At 48.6% G+C, this 25860-nt stretch overlaps 1 protein-coding gene and 1 pseudogene across 1 annotated transcript in view; one reads left to right on the plus strand and one right to left on the minus strand.

Annotated features, from left to right (window-relative positions):
• Nucleotides 1-22639, minus strand: part of LOC140411475 (G-protein coupled receptor family C group 6 member A-like) — a 161279-nt gene extending 138640 nt beyond the window's left edge. The window contains exons 1-5 of the mRNA XM_072500572.1: nt 22615-22639; nt 22167-22248; nt 21220-21341; nt 15563-15664; nt 14611-14784 (exon numbers count right to left, since the gene is read on the minus strand). Of these exons, the coding sequence (XP_072356673.1) occupies nt 14611-14784; nt 15563-15664; nt 21220-21341; nt 22167-22248; nt 22615-22639 (505 nt within the window). The remainder of the gene's footprint in view (nt 1-14610; nt 14785-15562; nt 15665-21219; nt 21342-22166; nt 22249-22614) is intronic.
• On the plus strand, nt 17147-24693 carry LOC140411707 (transmembrane protein 200C-like; annotated as a pseudogene).
• Nucleotides 24694-25860: the final 1167 nt, after the last annotated feature.

Here is a 25860-nt window from a genome sequence, read left to right on the forward strand (position 1 = left end):
CTCGACTCCACCCCCAAAATATACACTCCGCCCCGGAATGCCCACAGACTGCAGCAGCAGAGACAGCGACTGTGACTTGGACGATAGCCACAGCACGCCTCACTACTATCCCCATGCAACAGGACCCACACCCAGCGATTCCGACCACGATCCGAGCGATCCCTTCATGACCACTTTCCTAAATAAACCCCACCACCGACCACCGAACTGCACTGACAACCCCGATTCCGTCCCCACACAGCTAGACACCACCTGTTGGCACCGAGATAACTCGTACCGACTCGTCCGCAACGATAAGAGCGACCCCACCTCACACCATGCTGCCCTTTCAGCCCTGATACACTCAAGAGTTTGGCACCCGGGAGAAGATGACGACCTTGGGTCTGACTCCCAAACCGAGAACCCCTTTGCGACCCTGTTCGCAACCGAGAACTGAGGTGTCCAGATGATGTTTCCAAAGGAACCGCTTGGGAGAAGTGGTGTCCTTTCTGATGGAACCTGCAGCATGTTTTATGTTGTTTGTAAGTTTGTTAAATGTTGTATGTCAGACAGGAAAAAAAAATGTTCACGGCCCCACGCCTTTTCGGCCGAAACCTCTGAGAACTTGTCCGCACGCTCATCAGCAGAAACCTCTGAGGTCTTGCCCACAAAGACTCACTATTGCCAGACACTAGTTCAGCGGAACTAGCTTGTCTGCAAGACTTGTTACGGTACCAGACGCCCGTTCGTAACTGCTCTTCTGGTTCAAGGAAAGAACCACTACGGCAGCCCCACCACGATGATTACAATTCTTGCCCGTTCTTGTTGGTTGCTCAGGCAGTGGAGAAACGGCTTGGGAACCACCCTGCCTGGGAAACCCCCTCTGGTCAACTACGCTCGGGTAGGAGAGACACGGCATTGGTAGCCGTCCTACCCGGGGACTCCATCCATCTCTTACCCATCGCGGCCCATATTCACCTCATTTTGGCAATTTTAGTTCAAAAAGTTTTGTTTTGTTTCAGGTAACCCTTAGGTTGCCAACCACATGCTATTTACATCCTGAAACATTTGGATGGTAAATTGCACAGTCTGCGAGATGGCTTGCACTGGTTCATTATTGGGAAGTGTGTCTTGTCCTAAAATTCGGTTTAACAAAAAAAAAATGAGCGAGTCCAATCATAGTGACCAATTATAAAGGGAGTAATTGGCACTAAGGGACAGACAGACTATCGTACGAGATGTTAAACCAAGATAGTTACAGACACTATGCTTGTTTCCACAGAACTCCAGAAGCTCCGGGACCGAAGAAGAGAAGAAAAGAAAAGAGAAGAGCCATGAGGACTTCCTCCACATGGATCAGCATCATACTAATGGACATTTAGTTGCGAGGGAACGCGAACCCCATGACTTCAAGCCCCCCCTTCCCCCCCCAGCCGTTAATGTTTCACTTCCCCACAGTACCCAGAGCCCAGTCACCAGCGACACCACATCAATACTGGTATTGGCGAAACTCTGCTGCATTGTGCAGACTATGCATCTAAGAAAATGGAGAAGGAGAACCTACCGCGCTCGAACCCCGGTATATAGGATCAGATCCCCTTTTTTCGGATATGACCAGACCCCCGACCCCCGCAATCTATAATAAAGAGCATTCATTTGCGGTTTTATTGTAAATAAAGAAATGTAAAGAACTGTTCATGAGCAATTGTACGATCCTGAGCTTGACTGCCAAGCCAGGAAAAATGTGTATAAACTGCTATGATTTTGTTTGTATGGTTGAGGAAGTTAGAATAATGAAATGTTTAAGTGTGTGTAGTGTATTAAGAATAGTTAGAGGTTCCAATTTTTATTGTTTTGTAATGCATGTCCCTGTTTGACATAGCGCCCCTTAGAATTGTCAGTTAATATTTTTTGCATAGTTATGGTCAGTGTAGAGGCCATGAAAGAAGTGCCCCCCAGGTCAGGGAATGGAAAGCAACATAGTTATGTGATCCTTCACGCTTCGCGTTAGGATCACAAGGAGGGAATGTAGCCACCTCAATTGGCCAACTCCGGATTCAAAATGGCGAATGGCAAAGGCTGATGGGAAAGTCAGCCAATATAGACAGAAACCAGCAGCTGCAGGTTTGCTGTGTATTTACCTTTGCTAAAAAAACCAGACATATTGATACCAGCAGCCATCAGCATAACATCTGCATACTGATGAGCTATCCCTGGGAACAATAAGTAACATTTTGGACACACAAAGCAAAGCCAGTCTCCTCGGCGCCAGCAGGAGCCAACACAAAGGAGGTGAACGAGCACCTCAAGACCGCCCATCGATCAGGGAACCGCTCCAGTATTGGAGAAATCAAGCGATTGGGACAAAGTCCAATCGCTTGGGACTAGGTACAGGGTCCGCCCGGAAAGGCGGGAAGCCCCTGGGGACTATAAGAGTTAAGCCCCAAGTTCAAATCGCTCTCTTCACTCTTCAGCAGCTCCTCTTCAGCTCTTCTTCCTGCCCGGGTCACCCAGCAACACAAACTAACATTGAACTTGACCGGTGCAGTGAAGACCGACAATCGTAAGTCTTAATTCAACGCTCGCTACGAGATAGGCGCTCCTTGCTACCAATCCGTACGAACTTCGAATCCCGCAGGCTCAGAACCCGAACGAAAGGCCATTTGTTTCCCTGACCTGGTGGGCCAGTCCAAAGTTAAGCATAGGCCTGTTAGTTGTAGAAGTAGCTTAGATGTAGAATTTGTGCATGAGTAGCGATTACTGTGTATAATAAATGTGCTTTGATTTAAATCTTACTAATCGGTGTATTGGGTTATGGATCATTACTTGGACTTGAACCTCGTGGCGGTATCATAAAGATACCTGGCAGCTCCTCCCAAACCTAATCCTCTAGGATTAAGGCAACAGGCACATGGGAAGATAGCCACCTGCGAGTTCGCTTTCAGCAGAAAAGGGGCTGAGACAGGGCAAAATGTTAAGGAGTTGGAAAAAGGCAGCGTTACAGATGGAATAGATATGTGGTCAGAATTTCATCTCAGTGTCAAATAAGGCACCAAGATTGCAAATGGTCTCATGTAGCAAATGGATCAAGAATTCTTTGCATTCATATTGCACTTTTCATTACCACCAGATATCTCAAAGCACATTCCAGCCAATAAAGTACTATTGAAGCATAGTAACTGTTGTAATTTAGGAAATGTGGTGGCTAATTTGAACTGAGCGATCTCCCATGGAGATGTGAACAACAAGGTAATTTGATTTTTTTGTGATGTTGATTCGGGGTTAAATATTGGCCAAAATAGCTACTCTTCGAAATAGGATCTTTTACATCCATCTGATACCTGATAGAGCAGATAACATGGGCAAGGAAACATCTTGTTGATTTCTCCCAGTACTCTTCCATGTTGAGCACTACTTGGAGGAAGCACTGAGGGTGGCAAGGGCACAGATTGTACTCTGTTTTGATGACTTCAATGTCCATCACCAAGAGTGGCTCGATACTACTACCACAGAACAAGCTGGCTGGATCCTAAAGGACATAGCTGCTGGACTGGGACTGCAGCAGGTGGTAAGAGAACCAACAAGAAGAAAAAACATACTTGACCGCATCCTCACCAATCTGCCTGCTGCAGATGCATCTGTCCAGACAGTATCGGTAGGGGTGACCACCACAGGGTCCCTGTGGAGACAAAATCCCGTCTTTATATTGAGGATACTCTCCATAGTATTGTGAGGTACTACCTAATGGGGATAGACTTTGAACAGATCTAGCAGCTCAAGACTGGACATCCAGGAAACAAGCAACGGTAAGGGAGATTGGTAGAGTATGGGTCGAGAGGGTTCGGTGGTGATGGACATGAAGCGGTTGAATCGAGCATTTGACACCGTTTATAGGAGGCTGTATGAGTCGGAGCCCAAAATGAAGGAGGAAGGGATGAGATGGTTCCTGGATGGGTTGGAGTTTCCTTGGGTGGAAGAGGGGTGGGTTCAGGGCCTGGGTTCCCCGATTGGGATGAGGGAGGTGATGGACGGCATGAGTGCAATGCAGGCAGAGAAGGCCCCGGGCCAGACCGGTTCCCAATAGAATTTTATAAACTTTTGGGGCGGAGCTGGGGCCATTGCTGGTGAGGACATGTAATAAGGCGAGGGAGATTGGGGATCTTACCCTCACACTGTCGCAGGCTTCCATCTCCCTGATAAGGACCCAGAGAAGTGTGGGTCGTACAGCCGATATCGTGAATGAATGTTGGCGTCAAACTGTTGGCAAAGGTGCTTGCATCATGGATTAAGGACTGTGTGTCGGAGGTTGAAGGTGAGGACCAGATGGGTTTTGTGAAGGGAAGGCAGTTGTCGGCGAATGTCCGGAGGTTACTTAACGTGGTAAGTAACCTCCATTTAGTTTTCCCATTTAGGAAAATATCAAGTTCGCTCTGCCGGTCGGAAGAGGGGTTCGCCTGGACGTTGAAACCGTTCATCGATTTTTTCAAGGAGAATTGAGGGGTCAGCAAGGAGGGGGGGTAGTAAGGGGATTAAAATGGGGACTGGGGGAACATGGCAGGGTGTTGGTGTCGGGCGTTGGAGTGTTGTGGTCATTTATTGTTTTGATGTTTATTCTTCTGATATTCTGTGTATATATGTTAAATGTCTTGAATAAAAATATTTAATAACTAAAGTAAAATCCCATGGGAGACAGGTTAATGTGGCAAATTAGATCTAAAGTTGGCTTAGTAACAGAAACAAAGGGAAATGGTCGATGGTTGCCCTTGCGAATGGAAAGCTGTTTCAAGTGATGTTCCGTAGGGCTCAGTGTTGGGACTCCTGCTGTTTGTTTTATATATTTATAGATTTGGACTTGAACCTGGGGGGCACAATTGGGAAATTTGCAGACGAAACAATTGGCCAAGTAGTGGATAGTGGAGAGGGTAGCTGTGAGCTCCAAAATTCAATAGATGGATTGGCGGAGTGGACAGGAAAGTGACATACGGAGTTCAACTCTGAAAAGTGTGAGGTAATGCATTTAGGGAGGTTAAACGATAAAAGGGAATACACAATAAATGGGAATATGCTGAGAGGGATAGATGAAATGAAGGATACTGGCGTGCAAGTGCATAGGTCCCTAAAGGTAACAGTGCAGGTAGAGAAGGTTGTAAAGAAGGCATCCGGAATGCTCTTCTTCATTGGCAGAGGTATAGAATACAAAAGTAAGGATATAATGTTGGAGTTGTATAAAACACTGGTGAGGCCATAACTCGAGTATTGTGTGCAGTTCTCGTCACCACATTACAGGAAGGATGTAATTGCTATGGAGAGAGTCAGAGAAGATTGAATATAATGTTGTCAGGGCAGGAGAATTGTAGCTAGGATGAGAGATTGAAGAGGCTGGGGTTGTTTTCCTTGGAACAGGGAAGGCTGAGGGACACCATCATTGAGGAATACAAAATTGTGAGGGGTAGAGATAGATTAGACAGGAGGAATCTGTTTCCCTTGCCAGAGAGTTCAAAAACCAGGGGTCATAGATTCAAGCTGAGTGGCAGAAGGATTAGATGGGTCATGAGGAAAAACTTATTTATGCAGAGGATGGTAGGTGTCTGGGGCGGGATTGCCCGACCCCCCCCACCGTGTCGGAGAATCGCCGGGGGGCGGCGTGAATCCAGCCACCGCCGGCTGCCGAATTCTCTGGCGCCGGGGATTTGGCGGGGGCGGGAATCGCGCCGCGCCAGTCGCCAGCCGGCGGCCCCCCCGGCGATTCTCCGGCCCATGATGAGCCAAGTGGCCGCCCGTTTTCGGCCAGTCCTGCCGGCGTATATTACACCAGGTATTTGCCGGCGGGACCTGGCTGCGCGGGGGTCCTTGGGCGGGGCACGGGATGCTCTGGCCTTGGGAGGTGCCCTCATGGTGGCCTGGCCCGCGATCGGGGCCCACCGATCCACGGGCGGGCTTGTGCCGTGGGGGCACTCTATTCTTCCGCGTCGCCCGCTGTGGTTCTCCATGATGGCCGACGCGGAGATGAAACCCAACTGCGCATGCGTTGGGATGACGCAAGCACACGCTGGCGCTCCCGTGCATGCGCCAACTCGCGGAGGCCCTTTGACGCCGGTTGGTGTGACGCCAAGCCCCTTCCCCTCCGGCCGGCGCGACGCAAATTACTCCACTGCCGGCCTAGCCCCTGAAGGTGCGGAAGATTCGGCACCTTTGGGGCGGCCCAACGCCGGAGTGGTTCACGCCACTCCTTCCCGCCGGAGTTGCCCGCCCCGCCGAGTCCCGCTGAATCCCGCCCCGGAAATTTGTTGCCTGATTTGGTTATGGAGGGAGAGACCCTAAATTATTTTTAAAAGTACTTGTATCTACACCTTAGGTGCTGTAAGCTGCAGTGCTATGGGCCGTGTGCAGGATGGACATCTGGGTGTCTGTGGATCAGCATGGACAAGAGGGGCTGAATGGCCCCTTTCTGTGCTGTATCATTGCTATGTTTTATGTTTTAACGAAGAATGCAGGAAGGCATGCCAGGAGCAACACGGGCATACAAAAATGAGGTGTCAACCTGGTGAAGCTACAACACAGGACCACGTGTGTGCCAAACAACATAAGCAGCAAGTAATAGATTAGCTAAGCAATTCCACAACAGATGGATCAGTTTATCATAGAATTTACAGTGCAGAGGGAGGCCATTCGGCCCATCGAGTCTGCACCGGCTCTTGGAAAGAGCACCCTACCCAAGGTCCACACCTCCACCCTATCCCCATAACCCAGTAACCCCACCCAACACTAAGGGCAATTTTGGACACTAAGGGCAATTTATCATGTCCACTCCACCTAACCTGCACATCTTTGGACTGTGGGAGGAAACTGGAGCACCCGGAGGAAACCCACACAGACATGGGGAGGATGTGCAGACTCCGCACAGACAGTGACCCAAGCTGGAATCGAACCTGGGACCCTGGAGCTGTGAAGCAATTGTGCTATCCACAATGCTACCGTGCTGCCCCTGGAGTTTTGCCACATCCAGCCGTGAATGGTGGTAGACAATTGAATAACTCATTTGAGGAGGAGGCTCTGCAAATATCCCTATCCTCAATGATGGAAGAGCCCAGCACATCTGTGCAAAAGACAAGGCTGAAGCATTCGCAATAATATTCAGCCAGAAGTGTTGAGCTGATGATCCATCTCAGCCTACTCTGGAGGTCCCCAACATCATAGATGTTAGCCTTCACCCAATTAAATTGACTCCATGTGATATCAAGGAATGGCTGAAAGCAACTATGGTCCCTGACAATATTTCACAATAGTCCCGAAGACATTTACTCCAGAACTTGTTGCACCCCTAGCCAAGTTGTTCCAGTACAGATACAAGACTGGCATCTACCCAGTGTTATGTTTTGGAGGTGTGTTACTAGGGAGCATGGAGGTTTAAAACAATTAAGCTTATTTACAGCACGTGATCTCTTACTTGGCTGTTGTTCTCTCTCTGTTCCCTTCATTAGGATTGATTTATTTTATTTTATTTTTTTAAATTTTAGAGTGTCCAATTAATTTTTTCCAATTAAGGGGCAATTTAGCATGGCCAATCCACCTACCCTGCACATCTTTTGGGTTGTGGGGGTGAAACCCACGCAAACACGGGGAGAATGTGCAAACTCCACAAGGACAGTGACCTAGAGACGGGGTCGAATCTGGGACCTCGGCGCCTTGAGGCAGCAATGCTAACCACTGCGCCACCGTGCTGCCCCTTCATTAGGATTTATGATGTTGCTTCCGGCGAATATATTGAAACAACAGAGCTTCGCTAGAGTTCATATGAATTAATGTAAATACATAACATTTCCTCCCCTCTTAAAGTGACTGTTCCCAACAAGTTCAAAACAAGTTTAACATGAACAATAGTCAATAAATCAGATAGGGACTTCCGGTTGCGGCTATGCGGAGCTCAGCCGCACATTCGGCAGCTCCCGCTAAAACGGCCATTTGGGCTCTATTGAGGAGCCCCAACAGCAATTTTTTCGACAACTTCCAGTGTGGGAAGGTGAGCAAGGTCCCCCCTCCATAGTATATGGATTGGACCAGGAGTGGAGTGGTCAAAAAAGCGTTTTTGGAGCAGCGAAAAGTGCGAGGTAGAAAAACAAGATGGCGGCGGGCGTAGATCAAGCGGCATGGGGGCCGGAGCAGCAGGAGTTTCTCAGGTGCTGCTTTGAGGAGCTGAAGAAAGAGGTGCTGGCGCCAATGCTGATGGCGATCGAGGGGTTAGTGGAGACCCAGAAGGCCCAAGGGGCGGCGATCCAGGAGGTGCGGGAAAAAACTGGGGAGAATGAGGATGAGATCTTGGGCCTGGCGGTGAAGGTGGAGGCACACGAGGCGTTACACAAGAGGTGGGCGGAAAGATTCGAGGACCTGGAGAACAGGTCGAGGAGGAAGAATCTTCGGATTCTGGGTCACCCTAAAGGAATGGAGGGGGCCGATGCTGGAGCATATGTGAGCACGATACTCAATTCGCTGATGGGAGCGGGGGCCTTTCGCATCCCCTGGAGCTAGATGGGGCTCATCAGGTCCTGGCGAGGAGACCCAAGGCCAACGAGCCGCGAAGGGCGGTAGTGGTGAGGTTTCACCGTCTCGTGGATCGAGAGTGTGTTTTGAGATGGGCCAAGAAAGAGCGGAGCAGCAGGTGGGAGAATACGGAGATCCGAATCTACCAGGACTGGAGTGCGGAGGTGGCAAAGAAGAGAGCTGGTTTTAATCGGGCCAAGGCGGTGCTCCATCGGAAGGGGGTGAGGTTCGGAATGCTGCAGCCAGCGTGATTGTGGGTCACATTTCAGGATCGACACCACTACTTCGAAACGCCTGAGGAGGCTTGGACCTTTATATAAACTGAAAAGTTGGACTCAAACTGAGGGTCTGTGGTTGTGGGGGGGGGGGGGGGGTCGGTTGTATACAGGGTTTTAACTACGCGTAGGGAATGTTCCACGGGTTGGGTGATGGATGGGGATGGGGGAAGAGATCTGATGGGGAGACTGTGAGAGAATGTGGGCGTCGGTGCTGGAGGGAGGGGAGGCCCGGGATGGGGGAATTGGGATAAGGCCGCAAAAGGAACTGCGCCAGAGGGGGCGGGGCCAGCTTAGGAAAGCGCGGGCTTTTTCCCGCAAACCAGGCTGATAATTTGGAATGTGAGGGGGGCCTGAATGGGCCGGTTAAGAGGGCCCGAGAGTTCGCACACTTAAAGGGACTGAAGGCAGACGTGGTCATGCTTCAGGAGACACATTTGAAGATGGCAGACCAGGTCAGGTTACGAAAGGGATGGGTAGGACAATTATTCCACTCGGGGCTGGATGCAAAGAACAGAGGGGTGGCAATACTGGTGGGGAAGCGGGTGTCGTTTGAGGCCAAGAATATTGTAATGGACAATGGAGGTCGATACGTGATGGTGCGGGGGATGCGGGTGGTATTGGTAAACGTATACTCCCCGAACTGGGATGATGCTGGATTTATGAAGCACATGTTGGGGCGGATTCCGGATCTGGAGGCAGGAAGCTTGATAATGGGGGGGGATTTCAACACGGTGTTGGACCCAGCATTAGATCGCTCCAGATCTAAGACGGGGAAGAGGCCGGCTGCGGCCAAGGTGCTTTGGGGGTTTATGGACCAGATGGGGGGAGTGGATCCGTGGAGAGTTGCTAGGCCCCTGGCCATGGAATTTTCTTTTTTTTCTCACGTACACAGAGCCTACTCCCGGATAGATTTTTTTGTCTTGAGTAGGGCGCTGATCCCGAAAGTGGAGGGAATGGAGTACTCGGCCATAGCCATCTCAGACCATGCCCCGCACTGGGTGGAGCTGGAGTTAGGAGAGGAGAGGGACCAACGCCCGCTTTGGTGTCTGGATGTAGGATTACTGGAGGATGAGGAGGTGTGCGGGAGGGTGCGGGGGTGCATTGAAAGGTATTTGGAGGCCAACGACAATGGGGAGGTGCAGGTGGGGGTAGTATGGGAGGCGCTGAAGGCGGTGGTCAGGGGAGAGTTAAGCATCAGGGCTCACAGGGAGAAGAGAGAGGGCAGGGAAAGGGAAAGGTTAGTGGGGGAGATCCTAAGGGTAGACAGGAGATATGCAGAGGCCCCCGAGGAGGGACTACTTAGGGAGCGGCGAAGCCTCCAGACGGAGTTTGACCTGTTGACCACAGGGAAGGCAGAGGCACAGTGGAGGAAAACACAGGGGGCGACATACGAGTATGGGGAGAAGGCGAGCCGGATGCTGGCACATCAGCTCCGTAAGAGGATGGCAGCGAGGGAGATAGGTGGAGTCAAGGATAGCAGGGGAACTATGGTGCGGAGTGCGGTGAAAGTAAATGAGGCATTTAAGGACTTTTATGAGGAGCTGTACAGCTCTCAGCTCCCAGCGGGGGAAGAGGGGATGCAACGATTTCTAGATCAATTGAGGTTCCCGAGGGTGGAGGAGCAGGAAGTGGCTGGTTTGGGGGTGCCAATTGGGTTGGAGGAGCTGGTTAAAGGACTGGGGAGCATGCAGGCAGGGAAGGCCCCGGGGCCAGATGGGTTCCCGGTTGAGTTTTACAGGAAGTATGCGGACCTGTTAGCCCCGTTGCTAGTGAGGACTTTCAATGAGTCAAGGGAGGGGGGGACCCTGCCCCCGACAATGTCCGGGGCGCTGATCTCTCTGATCCTGAAGCGGGACAAGGACCCACTGCAATGTGGGTCGTATAGACCGATCTCGCTCCTCAATGTGGACGCTAAGTTGCTGGCAAAAGTGCTGGCTACGAGAATTGAGGACTGTGTCCCGGGGGTGATTTATGAGGACCAGACTGGATTTGTAAAGGGCAGGCAGCTAAACACCAATGTGCGGAGGCTCCTAAACGTGATTATGATGCCATCGGTGGAGGGAGAGGCGGAGATAGTGGCAGCTATGGACGCGGAGAAGGCCTTTGACCGGGTGGAGTGGGAGTATCTCTGGGAAGTGTTGCGGAGGTTTGGGTTTGGGGAGGGGTTTATTAGTTGGGTTAAGCTCCTATATAGAGCCCCGGTGGCGAGTGTGGCTACGAATCGGCGGAGGTCAGAGTATTTTCGGCTGTATCGAGGGACGAGGCAGGGGTGCCCCCTGTACCCCCTGTTGTTTGCATTAGCAATTGAGCCTTTGGCCATGGCATTAAGGGAGTCCAGGTACTGGAGGGGGGTGGTCCGAGGGGGAGAGGAGCATCGAGTGTCGCTGTATGCAGACGACCTGTTGCTGTATGTGGCAGATCCAGTGGAGGGGATGATGGAGGTCATGCGGATCCTAAGGGAGTTTGGGGACTTCTCGGGCTATAAGCTCAATGTAGGGAAAAGTGGGCTCTTTGTGGTGCATTCAGGGGACCAGGGAAGAAGGATAGACGACCTGCCGTTGAGGAGGGCGGAAAGGAGCTTTCGGTACTTGGGGATCCAGGTAGCTAGGAGCTGGGGGGCCCTGCACAAACTTAATTTGACGCGGCTGGTGGAGCAGATGGAGGAGGACTTCAAAAGATGGAATGTGTTGCCACTCTCGCTAGCGGGCAGGGTACAGTCGATTAAAATGATGGTCCTCCCGAGGTTTCTTTTCGTGTTCCAGTGCCTTCCTATTATGATTACCAAGCTTTTTTTAAGCGGGTAGGTAGGAGCATCATGGGTTTTGTGTGGGCAAACAAGACCCCGAGGGTAAGGAGGGGGTTTCTGGAGCGTAGTAGGGACAGGAGAGGGCTGGCGTTGCCGAATCTGGAGGGCTATTATTGGGCAGCCAACGTAGCAATGATCCGTAAGTGGGTAATAGAGGGAGAGGGGGCAGCATGGAAGAGGTTGGAGATGGCGTCCTACAAAGGAACGAGCCTGAGGGCGCTGGTGACAGCACCGCTGCCGCTCTCGCCGACAATGTACACCACGAGTCCGGCAGTGGCGGCAACACTACAGATCTGGGGGCAGTGGAGACGACATAGGGGTGAGATGGGAGCCTCGGTGTGGTCCCCGATCCGGGAGAACCATCGGTTCGTCCCAGGGAGGATGGATGGGGGGTTTTGGAGCTGGCATCGGGCAAGGATCAGAAGGATGGGGGACCTGTTTATAGACGGGACATTTGCAAGCCTAGGGGTGCTGGAGGAGAAGTTCAGGTTACCCCCGGGAAATGCGTTCAGGTATATGCAAGTGAGGGCGCTTGTGAGGCGGCAGGTGAGGGAATTCCCGTCGCTCCCAGCACAGCGGATTCAGGACAGAGTGATTTTGGGTGTATGGGTCGGAGAAATCAAGGTTTTGGCGATATATCAGGAGATGAAAGGGCAAGTGGGAGAAGGAGTTGGGGGAGGAGATTGAAGAGGGTCTGTGGGCGAATGCCCTGAGTAGGGTCAATTCCTCTTGTGCCAGGCTCAACCTGATACAGTTTAAGGTTATTCACAGAGCGCATATGACAGGGGCGAGGCTGAGTAGGTTCTTTGGGGTGGAGGACAGATGTGGGAGGTGCTCGGGAAGCCCGGCTAATCACGTCCACATGTTTTGGTCGTGCCCGGCACTGGATGGGTTCTGGAGGGGTTTCGCAAGGACTATGTCCAAGGTGGTGAAAGTCCAGGTCAAACCAAGTTGGGGGCTGGCACTATTTGGGGTGGCGGACGAGCCAGGAGTGCAGGAGGCAAAAGAGGCTGGTATTCTGGCCTTTGCGTCCCTGGTAGCCCGGCGGAGGATCTTGCTATTATGGAAGGACGCGAAACCCCCCAGTGTGGAAGCCTGGATAAATAACATGGCTGGGTTCATTAAGCTGGAGAGGATAAAGTTTGCCTTGAGAGGGTCTGCGCAGGGGTTCTTCAGGCGGTGGCAACCGTTCCTAGACCATCTCGCGGAGCGCTAGAAGGAGCTCGGTCAGCAGCAGCAGCAACCCAGGGAGGGAGAGGGGGGTGTATATTTGGGCGGGTGGGGGAGGGTTTTTTTCCCAGGTGGTATGTGTAAAAGCATATGGGAGGGTTAATATTTGCGTGAAAAACCCATTGTATAAGTTCTGTATTATGTTTGATTGATATGTGTATGTTCTGTTATGCTCTTTTTTCTTTTTCTTTTATGTTACGGGGGGGGGGGGGGGCGGTTTAACTGGTTGAAAATTGTTGTTGGAAAAACTTTGAATAAACATATTTTTTAAAAAAGTCAGATAGTCTGGAAGTCCCCGCTTTCGGAATGTTTGATGGCGAACATCTGGCATCTTCTTCACACTGGTGGTAACCTTTGCCATTTTCGTTTTTGCACTAATGTCATCGGTGTCTGGTTTATTGTGGGGTGTTCCTATGACTGATCAGAAGGTGAGGCATTGCTTTCCTCAGCAGTGCCGGTGTTGTAGGAAGGGTCAAGCCATGACTTGTTAGGGTTGAGCCTGGATTTTCGGCAGGCTCAATTCCATTCTTCCAGCCAGCAATTGATCTGCATGTCTCCTCCAGATAACGTCATGTCTGGTCTGGAATAGTATAAGTATAAGAGACAGGTCCAGTCTGTGCAAGGATTGTGGCAGAAACTCATTTCTCCCCTGTGGCAGAGTTCCTAGCCAAAGCTCCTTGTCCTTAGTGGAATACCCTATGCCTTGCCTTGCTTTCTCCTATGTCATTTGAACTTGCTGTTGCGCAATCTCTTTAGTTTTGGAGATTTTAACATATTGAACATGCAACCAAGTTGTCTTTTCATCATTAATAGTGCAGGAGAGGTTTTGGTCGTGGAACTTGTTAAGATGTTTGATTAGCGAATCTTGTTCCCTGGTTGCTTTCAAGGTAGGTTTCATAATTTGGATGAAACGTTCTACTAGTTCATTACTAGCAGGGTGGTACAGTGCAGACTTTATGGGCAGGATTCTCCCCTACCCGGCGGGCGGGGGGTCCCGGCGCCGAATAGTGGCGTCAACCACTCCGGCGTCGGGCCGCCCCAAAGGTGCGGAATCCTCCGCACCTTCGGGGCTAGGCCGGCCCCAGAGTGGTTTGCGCCGCGCCGGCCGGCGGGGAAGGGGCTTGGCGCTATGCCAGCGGCGCCGAAGGTCCTCCGCCGGCCGGCGCGAGTTGGCGCATTTGCGGGGGTGCTAGCGTGTGCTGCCGTCACCCCAGCGCATGCGCAGGGAGGGTTCATCCCCGCGTCGGCCATGGCGGAGGAATAGCAGCCGACGCGGAGTAATAGAATGCCCCCACGGCACAGGCCCACCCGCGGATCGGTGGGCCCCGATGGCGGGCCAGGCCACCGTGGGGGCACCTCCCGGGGCCAGACCCCCCTGCAGATCCCCGGAGGCAGGATTCTTTCATGCATGTGGTTCAGATATTGCCTTCAAGCATTTTGCTTGGATTCCTTCTTTTATTTTCAGTCTAATTCTAATATCTTTCATGCTCCCTGCTTCACCATCGATCAAAACAGTGTGATTCTTACCGCCACGTCCCGCCGGTAAGGACCTACTCTAATTTACGCCGGCGGGACCAGCAACAAATGGGCGGCCACTCGGCCTATCGCAGGCCGGAGAATCGCCGGGGGGGGGGGCCGCCCCCGCCAAATCCCCGGCGCCGGAGAATTCGGCAGCCGGCAAGGGCAGGATTCATACTGCACTCCGCCAATTCTCCGGCCCGGTGGGGGGGGGGGGGGGGAGGGGGGGGGGTGGAGAATCCCACCCTATATGTCAAATACCATCCTCTTGTAAGAAACTTACAAATTCTTCTGAGACAAATTGAGGTCTGTTGTCGCTTACCTGTTGTTCAGGGAATCCAAAATGACTGAACACTTCTCCTAGCTTCTCAATAGTCTTCTCCGATGAGGTAGTTTTCATCACAGAGACCTCTGGCCACTTGGTGTGAGCATCGACTGTCACCAAGAATATATGTCCTTCAAAAGGTCCTGCAAAATCCACATCTAGACACTGTCAAACTTCTCCAGACCATTCCCATGGATGCAGCGGGGCTAAGGGTGGCTGGCTTCTGACCTTCGCACAGGAGGAACAATTTCTAGATTTCTCTTCAATTTCTGCGTCCAGTCCGGGCCACCAGAAATAGCTTCTCGATATTTTCTTCATGCATACGGTTCTGTAATGGTTTTCATGTAGTTTCTCTAATACCCATTTCCTCAATGATGGCAGAATGATCACTCTAAGCCCCCATAGAAGACATCCTGACTGCACTGACAGTTCCAGTCTGCTGGAGTATTAGGGTTTCAGATTAGGTGTAATTTTGAAGTCTTCCCTCGTAATACTACATTCATCACTTCTGAGAGTACTGTATTGCTCCGAGTGTTTCCACACTTGTTTCGAAGTAATTGGTGTGTTGTCTATTGTTCAAAATAGAAGATATTCCCATTTGAGCAGTCTAGCAAACTATCTGGCAGTTGTTATCTTGAAAGTCCATCTGCAATACCGTGTAGATTTGACTGTCGGTACTTAATGGTAATAAGTATGTGCAGACAAAAGCAATGCCCATCTTTGCATTCTACTTGCAGAAAGTGATGGAATTTCCATGTGTGGTCCAAAACTGATAGTTAATGGATGATGGTCCACCAACAATGTGAACTTTCTCCCGTTCAAGAATTGATTGAATTTTGTTCCTAAAATTTATCCCTAATGCTTCCCTTTCAATCTGGGCAGAGTTACTTTCAGCTTTGCTCAAAGTTTGAGAAGCAAAAGCAATGGGTCTTTCTTCACCTGATGACATGATGTGAGAGACCACTGATCCTACACCATAAGGAGATGCATCTGTAAGGGTAACGTAGGATCAAACTGTGTAAGAACTTCAGATTTAAGTAACCCTATTTTGGCTTTCATGAAAGTGTTACTGCATTGATCCAGCCATTTCCACTTCTTGTTCTGGCATAAGAGGTTATGCAATAGTTTCAGAATTATTGCAAAGTTTGGAACAAATCTTCCATAGTGGTTCAACAATCTCAGGAAGGATTAATATTCCGAAGTGCCGGCGCCTCCGTCATGGGCTGAAATATTGGGCTCCTGCCAATCCTGCAATTAAGCCATCGATGTGAGGTAGTGGGTACTGTTCAGCACATAACACTTGATTTATGGTGACCTTGAAGTCCCCACAGATCCTTATGGATCTATATTTTTTGATGACTGGAACTATTGGTGTGGTCCATTCACTGATGCTGACAGGTTTCAAAACTCTGAATTCACAAATCACTCTAAGTCAGGCTCCACCTTTGGCCTAATAGCACGTGGTTCAGATATTGCCTTCAAGCATTTTGCTTGGATTCCTTCTTTTATTTTCAGTCTAATTCTAATATCTTTCATGCTCCCTGCTTCACCATCGATCAAAACAGTGTGATTCTTTAAAATTTTCACGAGGCCGGATTCTCCATTGGTCATCATGTTGACTTTGTTCATCGAACCTTCTCCAGTCAGGTTTGACCCATCATGCTGCATAGTGCCCCTTTACTACATGTAGAGACAAATCTGCTTTCAGTTGCATAGCGGCCCTTCAGTGAAATCAATTCTCCAATAGATATATATAGCTTTTTTACTAATTATGGCTTTGAATCCAGCAATTCAGCATCTTGGACACAACAGAACAAAACATTGTAACAATAGTCACAGTTGTTTTTAATAGAGCACTTCTGAAGTAGTTATAAAGTGTTTATGTTCATCTATATGTTGCATTATTCATAAACAGCATTTACATTTCTTTCTAAAAATACATGCTAAAGCTCTGGGCAGATTTGACTTTACAATGGTTTTACATAGTGTATGGAACATGTTTTAATTAGTGTGTAGATTAACACATGATTTATTATTCTCGGTTTACCAAAGAAATTGATCTAATCAGTGACATAATTAATGTCATTGCAAGTGCCTCTGGTTTTGAAAATAAATCCAATTCAGCGACAGACTGATTTACACAATTGTCTAGCTACAATCTGTTCGCAAATGATGCACTTGCATGTCTACATCACGCAGTATTTCTTTTTTTAATTGGTAGATAAAACATAGCATACATCATTTCCAAATTAATTTTTCAAAGAAAGCACTACATCAAGTTAGTAGAAAATTAAACAAGAATGTGAAGAGGCTGTTATGGAAAAGAGTAAAAAAGAGAATTGCTTGCATCCTGTGTGTCATTGGCTGGTATCATAGCAACAGCAGTATCAGGATAACATTAGCCACATCAAGCTGCCTTCAGCATCGAGTAACCTTATTGAGTCAACAAATAGAGATCACGCAATGCTCAAATAACAAGATGTGCTCTAATCCTCCTGACAACAGTCCAAAACCTCATGACTAGGGAAATTTGTCTAGCACCTATTGTACTTCTGAATTATTTATTTTTGCCCACCTAACATTGGAAACCTGCCGTACTTGATCAATCTCTGACTCAGCTCTACGAGGCAAAGGACTCTGACACACACGGGCAATGCTGAAAGGGTTACATCTTATTTTATGCAGCTTTAACAGATACTTTTCTCAATTTCACTAATCTGGTCTATGGTCTGTGAGCCCCAGGGTCAACCCAAGCTTTTCTAGGTAAGTGGAAATGATTCTATTTTTGTCTACAAGTGCTCCCATTTTGGGCAATCATTTGAGTGACAACATTCTCTTCAAAGGTCAATCGACATTTTTTTGTTTTATTCTGGATGAAGTGATTTGGATGCACATATCAAAGGTTAAACCTTTACAGTGGACTGCATAGAATGAGATCCAAAGGCTTTTATAATGGGATATTCTATTTATTTGCACCAAAGATTACATGTATTAAAATTTGGCATTCTGACATTTACACTCCTCAAATAAATGTATCTTATCTGCCTTCAGCAAGATTGTCTATAGAAATATTATTACATTTTATTATAAGGGAATTATTGATTGCAGGGAGGATTGCCTCGGCACTGTGTAACAATATCATAAACTCATTATTTATAAACAGGCTTCTGATTTTGTTGTGCACAGAGAAAGCCAACAATGTCTCTGAAACCATGTTGAATAACCTGCCATTCAATATGTGTCGTAAAGATTTACCCAAATGTAATTGATAGCAATAGAAGTATATTTATATTTGGGCATCTCCCAGTTAATAGAATCATAGAATCCCTACGGTGCAGAAGGAGACCATTTAGCCCATCGAGTCTGCACCAACCCTCTGAAAGACACTTTAACCCCCCCTCCCGCCCCCACCCCATCCCCGTAACCCCAGGTTTGGACACAAAGGAGCAATTTAGCATGGCCAATCAGGATATGGGACAGGCTATTTCGGATGGGATGAAGAACATAACATAAGAACATAAGAACTAGGAGCAGGAGTAGGCCATCTGGCCCCTCGAGCCTGCTCCACCATTCAATGGGATCATGGCTGATCGTTTGTGGACTCAGCTCCACTTTCCGGCCCGAACACCATAACCCGTAATCCCTTTATTCTTCAAAAAACTTCTATCTTGAACTTAAAAACATTTAATGAAGGAGCCTCTACTGCTTCACTGGGCAAGGAACTCCATAGATTCACAACCCTTTGGGTGAAGAAGTTCCTCCTAAACTCAGTCCTAAATCTACTTCCCCTTATTTTGAGGCTATGCCCCCTAGTTCTGCTTTCATCCGCCAGTGGAAACAACCTGCCCACATCTATCCTATCTATTCCCTTCATAATCTTATATGTTTCTATAAGATCCCCCCTCATCCTTCTAAATTCCAACGAGTACAATCCCAGTCTACTCAACCTCTCCTCGTAATCTATTGCTATCAATTACATTAGGAGAAACGTCTTCACTCAGAGGGTGGTGAACCTGGAAGTCTCTGAATATGTTTAAGAAGGAAATAGATTGATTTCTCGACTTTAAAGGCATGGGTCCGTATGGGAGTACGGCATAGAGATAGAGGATCAACCATGATCATATTGAATGGAAGAGCAGGCTTGAAGGGCTGAATGACTTACTCCTGCTCCTATTTTATATGTTTCTATTGTAAGAGTTCTTCTTGTTTATTTACTTTATTCCAATTTCTTTTCTTTTCTTATTTTGGTCTGTGGACCCATAATCGGGATGTGCCTTTAAGCAGAAGACTCAAAGTTGAAACAGCCTGCTTGCTGGAACTATGAGGGCGATTCTCCGACATGGAGGCCAAGTGTTTGTGCCGTCGTGAACGCCGTCGCACGGCGCTGGAGCGGTTCACGCTGCTTCAGCGTCCTTACGTGGCGCCAAATGGGCACCGCGCCAAGCCGCGCATGCGCAGTCGGGGCAGTCCAAACCTGCGCATGCGCAGTTGGGCCGTGCCATCCTGCGCATGCATGGGGAACGTCTTACGCACGCCGACCCCTCACCAACATGGCGGCGGTGTTCTGGTGCCGCGTGCGGAAGGAGGTAGGACCGGGGGGGGGGAGAGGCCGGCCCGCCGATCGGTGGGCCCCGATCGCGGGCCAGACCCCATCGGAGGCCACCCCGGTGAAGGAGCCCCCCTCCCTCCCCCACAGGCCGCCCCCGCAGCGTTCCCGCAGAGTTCCCGCCGGCAGCGACCAGGGGTGGACGGTGCCATCGGGAACCTGTTGTGTCGTAGCGGCCACTCCGCCCATCCAGGCAGGAGAATCGTCACTCGCCGGTTCTCCGAGCGGCCCGGTGCGAATCGCGCGCCGCTGGTTTCCAGGGGGGTGGGAGAATCGCGTGTGGGGGTTGGGGCAGCATGGCGCGATTCGCGCGTTGCCCCGGCGATTCTCCCCCCCAGCGTGGGGGTCGGGCGGAGAATAGAGGCCACTGTGTTCCCAGGTTTTATATTTTGGAGAGAAGAAGCAAGACTCTTCGGCTTATGCAAGGCGCCAGTTCGCATTGCAACCGGCCCGCTCCCATAGGCAAAATCAGGATCTTGTCGTAGCATGGTGAGAAATCAATTATCATCACTTAAGCCCCATTTCCATACAATTAACTGGAGTGACCCCATATCCAACGGCCTCATGCCATTCAGCTACCTCCCCAGAAAGTGCTCATGCTGGCGCTGATTAGTACTCCTTTTGAAAAATGTGAACCTGGCAGAAGGGCTTCTGAGGGGAGCCAAGATTGTGAGTAGCCACCTTTGCTCACAAAAAAATAGCCCGGGGGTGCTGGGCTTGCCACCCCAGTGCTTGATGGGGAGTGTGGGACTCTCAGCTGGGGGCGGGGGAACCGTCCGCAGGGGTGGGCTGCCATGGGGGAGGGTGGGGGATGCACTGGGAGAGACAACCGCTCGTGGCTACACCATGTCGATCCCTGGATTGGTTACCAATTCTGGGGGCAACCGTTGTCCCTACTCTTGTGCCCCAATGAGCAGCCATAACGTGACCGACTGCCGAGACCTCTGACCAGGAAACAACTAAAAAGAGTCAAATAAAATGTCAGAGCTACCAATTAACCACTGAAAAGACTCATGATGTCTTTAACAGAAATCATAGAATCATCGAATAGTTATCGCACAGAAGAAAGCCATTCAGCTAATTGTGTCTGTGCTGGCTCACTGCAAGTACAACTCACCTAGTGCCGCTCCTCTGTCATTCCTCCATTGACCTGCAATTTTTTATTCTTCAGATAATTGTCTAAATTTTTAAAAAAGTCTTAATTGAATCTTCCTCCACCATGCTCCCGATCCTAACCACTTGCTACACATTCTTCCTCATGTCACCATTGCTTCTCCTGCCAATCACTTTATATCTGCACCCTCCGATTCTTGATTCTTCTGTCAATTGGAACAGTTTCTCCCTATCTACTCTATCCAGACATCATGGCCGGGATTCTCCGAGCCTCCGCACCAAAATGGCTCTCGGCACGGGGCGGAGAATGGGGCCTCAGACCCCACTTAGAACCTTCGGCGACCGGTGAATCGGTGCCAGTCGCATGCACGCGGTCGACGTGGTGCTGGTCGGGGGCCGTTGAAAGAGGCTCTCGCGGCGATTCTCTGTGGTCGACCGGCCGAGTTCCCGCTGGCATGGTTCACATATGGTTCCATCCGGCGGTAGTTCGACATTGCAGCTGCGGTGGCCGTCCTGGTGGGGGACGAGGGGGATCAGTCTCCGGGGGGAGGCCTCCAAGACAGCCAGGCCCGCGATCGGGGGGGGGCCTACTTTCTTCCACGCCGGCCCGCTGTGTGGTTCCACCATGTTGCACACCGCTGCCACGCAAGCGGCATACGGCAGCTGGAGCAGCACGGAGCACTCCAGCGCCGTGCTGGCTCCCTGTGGGCTACAGAATCGCTGGGCCAAGAGGCCCATTGACCCCAGCATGAAACACTCCGGTGTTTCAGCCGGCATCAACACTTAGCCATGTTTTTAGATAATCCTGGCCCATGATTTCGAATACCTCCATCAAATATTGTCTTCTCCCAAGAGAACAGCTCCAGCTTCTCCAATCTATCCATGTACCTGAAGTCCATCATCTCAGTGAACTTTTTTTGAATTCTTTCTAATGTGTTCACATCCTTCCTAAAGTAGGATGCCCAGAACTGACACAATACTGGAGTTGAGGCTGGACAAGTGTTTTATACAGTTTTATCATAGCTTCCTTAATCTGTGTCTTATAACTATTAATTATAAAGTCCAGGATACTGTCTACTTTAATAACCACTTTCTCAACTTGCCCTGCCGCCTTCAATGGTTTGTGCCTGTATACTCCAGGTTCCTCTGCTCTTGCACCAGCTTTAGAATTGTAACCCGTATATATTGTATTTATTTATGTCTTTCGTCATTATTCCTACCAAAACAAATAACTTCACACTTCTCTGCATTAACTTTTTTGAAGTGTTTTTATTGGTATTTTCCAGTTTTTACAGAGTAACCTCTCAAGTGTGTCTGATATTTACAAATAAAGTCATTTCTTATTTACACAGCTTTTTACATGTGGTTTGCCCCGGCTCCCTCCCCCAATCTCTCCCCCCCCCCTCCCCCAATCTCTCCCCCCCCCTTCCTTTGTTGGTGGCTTAGTATCCCTCTTAGTGATGCCTTCTGACTTTGGCACCACACACTATTCTATTTCTTTCTGCTGAGGTCATTAGTTTTTTGTCGTTGGCGGTGGGGGGGGGGGGGGGGGGGGGCTGCGTGGCCCCTCCCCTCCTCTCCTTTTACCCCCTGTGTTCCACTCTGTGGCCCCCTTGGGTTCCCTTCTCCCCTTCCCCATCTCTGCCTCTTTCTCTTGTCTTCCTCCCTTCCTTCCCCCTCCCCTTTCCCGAGTTGCTGTTGGCCTCAAACAGGTCTTGGAACAGGCTGATGAATGGGCCCCACACTTTGTGGAAGCCCGCCCATTCCACTTGCCTGTCTATGTTCTCTGCAAGTATTTCACTGTTCTCCTCACCGTTCACCATACTTTTGAAGTTTTGTGCCATATCAAAGGAATCTAGAAGAAACAACCGGATTATATAAGGGCTCTACTGAACAAATAATTGTTTTTTTATTACAAAATATCATGGCTATTTTACTATTCCTCAATGTGTATTCTACTATACAATTAAAGTAAGAAAGACTTGCCTTCATATATACCTTTAATAACCTCAGGACATCTCAAAGTTCTTTATAGCCAATTAAGTAGTTTTTGGAGTATATTCACTGTCAGAAATGTGGTAGCTCGTTTGCACACAACCAGCTTCCACAAACAGTGATTTGACAGTGTTTAGATAATCTGTTTTAATAACGTTGGCTAACAAATTTTAAAATGACCATGACACCAGAGGAAAAACATTGTCATGCAATCTTTTATACCTACCTGCCGTGGAAAAATGCTTTGACATCTCAGCTGAAAGGCTGTACTCCCTTCTTACTGTGCTGCAGGGTGAGCTTTATTTTGCGTCAAGTCTCTGGTGTGGGACCTGGTGATTCAGAGACGAGGGTTCTATCCACTGAACTACAGTCGACCAAAAATATAATCAAAGCTTTTTTTACATGTCGAAATGTGATGGATAGGAGAGCAGAGGTCTCATATTATGTCTTGTGCAACTGTCTTTCCGCTCCTTTTACAGCCTGTGCATTATTAATACATTAATTACCATTTTCTTTTCTTTCAGATCAAGCTGTTAAGTGGATCGATCATGATTGCAACAGGAGGTCTCCTGCGTATTTCAGCCAGGACAAATGATTCCTTCCAACCTAGTGAACGGGCAAATAAACACAGAAGGAAAGTGTTCAACAAAAGGAAGAATGACTTGGTAATGGTGAAAGCCAAATTGGAGTTGTGTTCTATTTCAGGATTGATTACCACCTTTGGGATCTTGGTGATGTTAGGGGGGATTGCCATGGTAGTAATAGGCTATTGGCCCATGACCTACAAAGATCCTGAAACAAATGTAGTGTCTCGCAACACCACCAGCAATTGTACAACAGCAGCAGACACCACATCTTTAGAGATTGTGTCTGAATTTGTAGCCAGCTATATACATTCTGATAAGCTGAAGATCTTAGGGCCACTGGTGTTGGGAATTGGCATATTTCTCTTTATCTGTGCGAATGCAGTTCTTCATGAAAACAGAGACAAGAAAACTAAGGTGATTAATATGCAAGATATTTATTCCACAGTGATAGATATTCACAGAATAAAGAAAAAGGAATCTGGTCCTTTTAATGGATTTGTGAATTATGTACAGTGCAAAAGTATTGACAGTCTCAAGTTTCCAGCAGTAATATTGGCTAAAAGTTCCTCTCAGACACCGGCTGCGGATGGCATTAAAAAAGTTTGATCCAATAAAAAGCCCAAGAGGAAAGTAACAATTATTTTGTAAACCAGCAGAAACTTGACCCAAAGGACAAAACCTAATCTGTTCAGTATCTGCAGAGACAGCATCAGTGCCAATGAAAGAGAAAGAAATGTGTGGACTAAATGGCACCAAATCGCCTGCTGCTTCTTGCGTTGATGCACTCATACTCCCCATTATTTAAACAAATAATTGCATTCACACTGAGGGAGACGTCAGATCTGCCAAAGATGATAATGAAACACAGATGTCAAAAAGAAAATTAGCAAATTCAACCAGAATTGCACTATAATGTATCTTATCTGTATTTCCCCGAGTGCTGTGGTCTCTTTCATTTGGATCTGCCAACTTCACTTCCTCCACTTCCTCTCCACCACATCCAGCCTCTTCTCTTCCTCTCCTCCACCTCCACCTCCTCAGCAACACCAGGATTGGCCATGCAGGCATCTTGTAGATCCAGGCATCTGTGGTCTCAGCCAAATCCCTCCCTATTTCTTGGGTTTTTGTGTACAGTTCAACATGTGGAAATTTTCTATATATTGTCATGTTACCTTTACTGTAATTTCATTGTGCGCAAAAGAAAATCAGAGACAAAAAAATTAATGAACATGCATATAATGGATTTTCATAGTATCTTTCTCAGATTGCAGATTAAACACCAGCCGCATTTTCAAAGAAGTGAGGCTGATGAATGTTCAGCTGCCCAAAACTCACATTTAAATCAGACATATAGGGACACATCAGAAACCCAGTGTGGCCCAACTGGGGCACGGAGCATGTTCGACTTCAGCCTGTCTCCAGTTGCAAACCAAAACCGGACATAGCTTAAGTTCGGCTGACAAACTTTGAGGCGAAATGCTTTCTGACTGGTATCTGACTGGCTTCTGGTTCATAGAATTTACAGTGCAGAAGGAGACCATTCGGCCCATCGAGTCTGCACCAGCTCTTGGAAAGAGCACCCTACCCAAGGTCCACACCTCCACCGTATCCCCGTAACCCAGTAACCCCACCCAACACTAAGGGCAATTTTGGTCACTAAGGGCAATTTAGCACGGCCAATCCACCTAACCTGCACATCTTTGGACTGTGGGAGGAAACCGGAGCACCCGGAGGAAACCCACGCACACACGGGGAGAATGTGCAGACTCCGCACAGTCAGTGACCCAAGCCGGGAATCGAACCTGGGACCCTGGAGCTGTGAAGCAATTGTGCTTTCCACAATGCTACCGTGCTGCCCTCGGGTACATATCAGTTATTCCAGCTGGGATGTGCTACAATTACAGCTGTTTTTTCCCATGTGCAAAACCCTGGTTCAGCCTCAACTGGAGTATTGTGTCTTCAGAGAAAAGATGCAGAAAAGATTTGGAGGAATGATTCCAGGGTGGAAGGATTTCATTTATGAGAATAGATTGGTGAAGCTGGGGCTGCTTTCTTTAGAGAAGAAAAGGCTGAGAGGAGATTGAGTGAGGCTTTCCAAATAATTTTTTTAAAAATTCCAAATAAAGGGCAATTTAGCGTGGCCAATTCACCTACCCAGCACATCTTTGGGTTGTGGGGGTGAGACGCACGCAGACACAGGGAGAATGTGCAAACTCCACATGGACAGTGACCCGGGGTCGGGATCGAACTTGGGTCCGCGGCACCGTGAGGCAGCAGTGCTAACCACTGCACCACTGAGCCGACCCTAAGCTCTTCACATCATGAGATGTCTGGACAGAGTGGATAGGAAGAGACTGCTTCCATTGGCAGAAGGATTGAGAAACGGCAAGAACCAATTTAAGGTGGTGAGTGAACCAGAGACAACGTAGCAAAAGGTTTTTTATGCTGCTAAGTAGTGAGGGTCAGGAATGCACTACCTGTGAGTGTGCTCGAGGTAGATTCAACCCTGGCTATCAAAAGAAAATTGGATAATTATCTGAAGAGAAAAAAATGCAGGGTCATTGTGAAAGGGCACGAGAGTGGGACTGACTGAGTAGCTCTTACATGGACTTGGCCAAATGGCCTCTTTCTGTTTTCTTACTCTTCTATAATTCAATGGTTCTAGTTCAAAAGAATAACATTATGAATTCTGAAACTATGAAATAAAAACAATAAATTCTGAAAATAGTCAGCAGGTTGATCTGTAGAGAGAGAAACAGAGTTAATAACATTAAAGTCAATGACATTTTATCAGAACCGGGAGAAATTAAGAACGTAATTGATTTCAAACCAGTAAAAGGTGGAGTGTAGGAAAAAGAACAAAAGGGAAAGTTTATGATAGGATA

Source organism: Scyliorhinus torazame, chromosome 4, assembly GCF_047496885.1.
Source record: "Scyliorhinus torazame isolate Kashiwa2021f chromosome 4, sScyTor2.1, whole genome shotgun sequence".
NCBI lineage: Eukaryota > Metazoa > Chordata > Chondrichthyes > Carcharhiniformes > Scyliorhinidae > Scyliorhinus > Scyliorhinus torazame.